At 27.9% G+C, this 6,730-nt stretch overlaps 1 protein-coding gene across 2 annotated transcripts; it reads left to right on the top strand.

Moving 5' to 3' along the window:
- On the top strand, positions 1 to 5,258 carry LOC111616737 (probable maleylacetoacetate isomerase 2). 2 transcript variants are annotated; one of them, XM_023358111.1, is made up of 4 exons: positions 1 to 109; positions 2,619 to 2,686; positions 4,517 to 4,597; positions 5,001 to 5,258. In XM_023358111.1, the coding sequence occupies exons 1-4, from the start codon at positions 103 to 105 to the stop codon at positions 5,241 to 5,243; spliced, it is 399 nt and encodes a 132-aa protein (XP_023213879.1). In that variant the 5' UTR covers positions 1 to 102; the 3' UTR covers positions 5,244 to 5,258. The 2 variants fall into 2 exon arrangements, with proteins under 2 accessions (XP_023213879.1, XP_023213878.1); XM_023358110.1 differs by lacking the exon at positions 1 to 109 and adding an exon at positions 320 to 997.
- The last annotated feature ends 1,472 nt before the right edge of the window (positions 5,259 to 6,730 follow it).

The following is a 6,730-nucleotide window of genomic DNA, read 5'->3' as shown; positions in this document are numbered from 1 at the left end:
ATATTGTAAGTTATAATAGTAGTGATATGTGAAGTTATGGTAATTAAAAAGTCATTTCTCGTACAGTATTGAAATCCAATTAGTTTTCCAATAGGATATTGAATGAAAGGTTAGTCATCTTTTGAATTTAATTTCAAATTTAAGTTTGTTAAAATGTTGAATTCAAGTCTTATAAAATTCATTAAATCTATAACTAATGATAGAAATTAATTTTACTTTATGATCACTTTTACATTTATGTTGATATATGTTTGTTTCATCATTCTAATAGAAATCAATTAAAAAAAGCAACTTGTTTGTATTATTCTGGTATTTTGACTATTTATTATAGGATTGATGGAATAAGATAATGCAACACTTGAGCAATCTGCCAAGAGGAGTCTCTTGGGAAGACTTCCAAATATGTAACACCTAAATAGGAGGCTGTAGAAAAACTCCACATGTCTAGTTTGTTCAAATTCATGACAAATTACCAATATTCAATGATTTTATCCAATCTGTTATTGTGGGCTCTTAACCATTTTAAAATTACTTTTAATTAATGTTAAAATGTATAAAATGTTAAAAATGTTAGATTTTCAGTTGTTAAAAATTTTTCAAATTACTACATATATCTATTTATCTCTCATTTTTTAAAATTATTCTGGAATCTATATATTGATTGAAAGAGTTTGACTTAGTTTGAATAAATAGCTGGAGATGATGCAGCTGAAGTGAGATTTGAGAAAGGTGCAATGGTTCAGGCATGGTGAAATGGCAAAGTATTGTACAATGTTAAGTCTATGGGGCAAATGTGTTGAGGTCCTATCCCATTAACTTTAGCTTGAGCAATTTTTTGTGTTTTTTCAGTTTCATTACCGGAGCTGGTTTTGGACTGTTAGCCACCAATCTTAACTAAATTAGTATAATATAATGCTTGCTATAGATATTTGGCCGCCCTTATCAATACTGATTGCCAGTAATTTTGTAATCTACCCCAACCCACGAGAGTCTACTGGTATGTTTTATGACAGCTTCACATAGTTGACAGGTGTTTTGAAAAAGCTATAAAAATATTTGATATATATTTAGTTTAATTTTATTCAAATCAATTGATAGTAAGCACCTTTGTTTAAAGTTATGTGTTAGCACTGATATAAAATAGAATTTCTAAATTAAAATGAAATTAATTTAAAGAAATTTTTCTTATTTAGTATATAAATACAATATATACATGTCTGTGTATAAAAATAAATTTAAATTTGAATATTTAAATTAATAATGTTTATTGCATCTCTTTTTTATTTAAATTTTTCCTTTTAGTTTCGTCAACAATTAAAACAATTGTGTAAGTATCACTTTAAGATAAATGCCCATTCACAATGAAAATTAAGCATTATTTAATGCAACCATTCACAATGAGTTATGTAAGCATAACTTTAAACTTAATCATAAGAAGTTAACATAAATAAAGCTTGGAGTTTGCAATCTTTAAAAGTTTACAAACTCCAAGATTTTATGCTTTTTACATGATTTAAAACAAGAAACAATCTTAGTGGTTATGGAATTCCCACTGATGAATTTTTCTCTGGTTCAAGGGATGAAACTCCCATCACCTGTTGCTTACACTTAAGTTTTCTAATGCATAACACCTAACACGTATGCTTTGGCATTATTTATATCCATAAACTGCATGGCTATATTGTCAGTCATCATGCAAACATCAATCTATTTCATCACTGACCACTATTAATAATATAAAAGCTGTTGTCTTTGTGTGTGTGAATTCCTTATAACTCCTGCAATTTTTGTCTAATTCAGATGAAATTTTTATTATTTGTTTTATGTTCTGATGGAAAGGATAAAGAAGATCACTGAGGAAACCTCAGAAACATTACCATGGAATTTACCCAAAATATCATTGGAAGAAGTTGAGGAAGACGAAAGGATCAGTGGATCCAAGATCACTCATGGAAACTAATTGATAAGAGGAAAGCTGCAAAACTTAAAAGCCCAAGCAATGCTGGGTACAATACATGCAGCTAGTTTTAAATTGAATTTGCAAACAGTGTGGTTAACTTTCATTCTGCAAACTTATTTTTTATATTTCTATCTGAAAGGAGCCAGGCTTTCTAAGTCTGTTATAAAATAAACTTTTTTCAAATAAAGGAAGCCCAAATTCAATTTTTTGATTTGATATCATGGATCATTAATCTTAACTAAATTAGTATAATATAATGCAAACAACACTGTATGTATTATGATCAACACCAATTTTATATATACAGTTGACCCCCATAACACTGTTGATAATTCTGTTTTATATGAATTCAAGTTGTACCATGTTGTACAAGTCACTTAGATTTTACAAATACGTGTGCCAGGCTGTGAACAGCTCACGTATTTGTAAAATCTAAGTGACTCGTACTACATGGAATTCATATAAAACAAAGTTATCAACAGTGTTATAGGGGGTCGACTGTACACAGATATTAACTATCATTTTATATATAGACATAATATATGTAATATTGGTAAGATGTAAAACTTGATTTTTATTGATATTATTATCAACAATGAATGACTTACAATTAAAAAAAGAATAAAAATAACAAGTTATCAAATTTATTGTTTTCTAGCCTTGGCATTAAAAGGAATCGATTATGAATATAAAGCTGTGAATCTCATCAAAGATGGTGGTGAACAGGTATGTTTATAATTCAATTTTCAGAAAGATATTGCGGCAGTTGGCAATGTGGCACTTGACCACTATTTCCAATCTATGTGACATCAGACCGAGGCTAACCTGTCTTCTAGTCAACGTACTTTTGCTTGGTCATGTTTTCACCTTGCACCTCAAACATTGTCTCAAGGTTGACATATAGTTGTAAATTTGACGGAATATAGACATGGAAATAAATACTTGGCAACTGCCCAGGAAACATATCATCCTATCTGAATTGTTTATCCAGCATGACAACAACACTATGTGTGGATGCAATCAGATTGATCAGCATACTAGATCAATCCGAAAAAGAGGCACATAGTAGGTGCCTAAATATTAAAAATCAAAATTTTATAAAAACTAACAAATCTATAATAAAATAAATAAAAAAAAGGAAACAAAAATTCCAGTGTCTTTCTATAAAAAACAGTGTTTAATAAAAATCTTTGTCTCATTATCAATAAACTTTTTATTTTATATATATTAAAATTTATTAAATTTTTACATTGAATGCGTATTGTAAACAAAGTTTTCTGACAATGGACAACATATATACTGAAATGTTTCAAAAATTTATTAAGATGACAGAATTTTTAAAATAAAATAACTGTTATAATAAAAACGATAATTATTTTAAGAAATGGATGCAACTACAGAAACAATATTAAAGATTTTAAATTATGCAGTAAAATCCAACAATGAACACAGTTTATCATTTCAGTTTTCTTCAGCTGATGGCAGATGTTTGCTGCATATTTCTAATCTTATAATTTGCTATCATTGTTAATTTTGATTCCAAATAGTTTTGAATAGTCCATCAGAAAATAGCATCATCTAAGATAGATTTAATATGTGACAATTAAAAACTCTTTTATGAAAAAATTTCTTATTTTTTGTTGTTGTTGTTATATGTTCATATTAATAAGCAGTCTTCTAAACTAGGGTTGATCCACTTTAAGGATTTTATAATTAATTTTTGAAAATTTGATTTATAGTTTCTTAATGCAGTATTTCAGAATGGGTGAACCATTCTGAGCATAAGAATAGATGGTATTTATTAAGATTATCAGACTGCTTCCCATCATATAATCTCAAGATGAATTATAATCTATATCTGTATTCTGTTCTGAAAGTATTTCCTCCTTTATTTTTATTTTCTTAGCTGTTTTATATTACAGAGGGAAAGTGTGGTGATTGGTCAAAAGCACAACCTCCAATATTTTTTAATTTTTTGGACTCTGGACCATAAAACATCGAAAAATGAAAAAAAATTGGGAGTTTTTTCCTGTATGTATAGATGTTATAGTGTGTGGGAGGGCACAATTTTGTTCACCCTTTTTCAAGCTTAATAACTCCTGTACTTTTTGTGAAAAATTTCTGAAATTTTGCAGGGAGTTTTGTGTATTAGGGGATTGATACTATTAAATTTGGGTGATAAAAGGTTGAGGAGTGGGGAGATAAAGCAGGTTGTGTGTATCTCGAGTAGGGTCGGACTTAATGACAATTTTACTTGTTATTAGCATTTACAATTTTTTATGAAAACTAATTCCTACCCTTAAAATTAAGATGTTTGCCATTTTATAATAGTTAAAATATAAAAAGCTTTTTAATAAAATATGATAACAGATGGCACAACTAAATGTTGATGGGAAAGTTAAGCAGCTTGTTGCTGCATTTTTAAACTGTGTGTTTTATTTTTTGTTAAATAATGATTTATAATTACATTCTGTTACAGTAAGCTTAATTTGAAAATTTTCAAACATCTGAAATAAAACTATTATTATTTTTTAATTGCTTTATTTTATTTTTCAGCATTCTGATGAATATAAGAAATTAAATCCTCAGCAGAAAGTTCCTACATTAGTTATTGATGGAAATGTCTTAACAGATTCTGTAAGTTATTTTATAAAAATTTAATACTATTGTCAAAAACTTTACTTATATTAAATTGCTATTTTTAGACATTTTATAATTGATAAGCATTGGATTCATGTTCAGTTGGGCTGTATAGAGGGTATATAATGTCTGTAAATTGATTAGCAAAACTGTCAATAACTTTCATTAGTTTGTTTTAAAATCAATAAGAATATCTTGTGGAAATAATGAAGTTTTTATATTAAAAAAGTATGATTTACAAGAAAATTAGGTTGCAATTTTTTAACAAAAATATCTAATTTATTACTAAAGTTGATAAAAATTTTTATTTAAATTATTTATTTCAACAGAAATAAATATAATAACATAAACTACTTTTATATAATTTAAATTAAATTTTTCATTAATAAAAATTTTATAGATCTCAATTTTAGAATATCTTGAAGAAAAAAGACCATTACCACCACCATTACTACCAACAGATGCTGCAGCAAGGTCAAAAGTTAGAACAATCGTAAATTGCATTGCCTCAGGAATTCAACCAATACAAAATTTAGCAGTATTACAACATTTAGATGAAGATAAGAAATCATCTTGGCCCAAATATTGGATAACTGAAGGTTTCAAAGGTAAATTACTGGAAACATATGATTGTATACTATAAATGCTGAACTTTTAATTGTGATTAGTTAAATGGTGATTTCCCCTCTGTAATCTTTAAATTGTCTTTAAATTTACAGTAAATATAATTAATTTTAATTTATAAATTTAATGATTGTTTGTTACTTTATTTTTTGTGCACACTATGAAAATTATAAATACTCAATATTCAATACTGCTATATTTATTAGCTAAAGCTAATAAATATAGAAGTATTGAATGTAATCTTTCAATGAAAAAATTGTCAACCTTAGCTTCTGTTTATTGATCAAATTTTTATAGTCTAAGTAACAAAACTATAGTATTAATAATCTGTGTAAAGCTCAGAATATCCATTTTTGACAAACAACAAATATCTCATTTGTATATTTTTTTGTATGCTTTTTTATTATTATTACAGTTAATAAATTACTATAATTTCTGCAGCCTGCAAGTACAGACAATCCCCAAGTTTAGTTCTGGGACCACTGTTGTAAGTCAAACATAAAAAAGATAACAATGGTTGGACTTCCCCAAACTGTAAATAAATCTCATTTTTACACTTACTAGCCATATTGAGTTATTAACACTAAGACACCCAGAACACGCAGGAAGACACATGCAAAGGCTCCAAAAATCATAATGAAATACTGGGATATAATCAACTCCACATGAAGATTACAATATTTTTACTTATTTAATTTGTAATAAGGTTAAAGTGAATTAGTAATAAAATTGAAATTAGAATAATAATCTTAGACTGAGCAACTTCTGAAGAAGTTAGTTTCGCTTTTGACCATTAATGGTGTAAACTTGAGTTGAATAAACATAAGTGTAACACTGTAATGGACAATAACTCTTATCATTTAATTGTAGTATTGTACTGTACCATTAGTATAGTTAGGACTCAAATATATTTTTAATATACAGGTATCTCTTATATAATATGGTAGTTCCGTTCTGAAAAAGTGCCATGTTATGCAAATCCAAAGGAATAATGCAAAATATGGGGTTATGTTCTAGAAGTTAGCAAAAGTATACTATTCTTTTTCATTACTAAGAGAAATATATTTATTAAAACAATTAATACTTTATTTCCAATCAATAATTAACTGACAAGCACAATTAAAAGTACTGTGTTACATGTTAATTAATTAATTAATATTAATTTTAGTTAAATGAGGGCATTTTCTTTTTACAAAGATTTTACAATTACAGTTGTCCCTCTATAGTCCGACATTTTTTAATCTGACATGCTGAGTAGTCCGACGCACCTCCTGTCAAGGTACCCGTCCCCGTTACGTGTCTGCTTGCACAGAAGCATGTCACGATGTGAATCTCCCCATCCAATTCTTACTCGATGACACACATTTCGTGTGTTTTATGTGAGCAGTTCTGTTCGAACAGTTGGAGTAGAGAATATTGTAAGTTACTGCTAGCAAAACAATGCGAAATATGTAATTATTTTCGGTAATCCGGACACTTTTGGTAATCTGACACACCTTTGGTCCC

The sequence above is a fragment of the Centruroides sculpturatus genome, unplaced genomic scaffold (genome assembly GCF_000671375.1).
Source record: "Centruroides sculpturatus isolate CEXI.00-Female unplaced genomic scaffold, Cexi_2.0 scaffold3848, whole genome shotgun sequence".
NCBI classification, from domain to species: domain Eukaryota; kingdom Metazoa; phylum Arthropoda; class Arachnida; order Scorpiones; family Buthidae; genus Centruroides; species Centruroides sculpturatus.
This window is presented reverse-complemented; position numbering and strand designations above follow the sequence as displayed.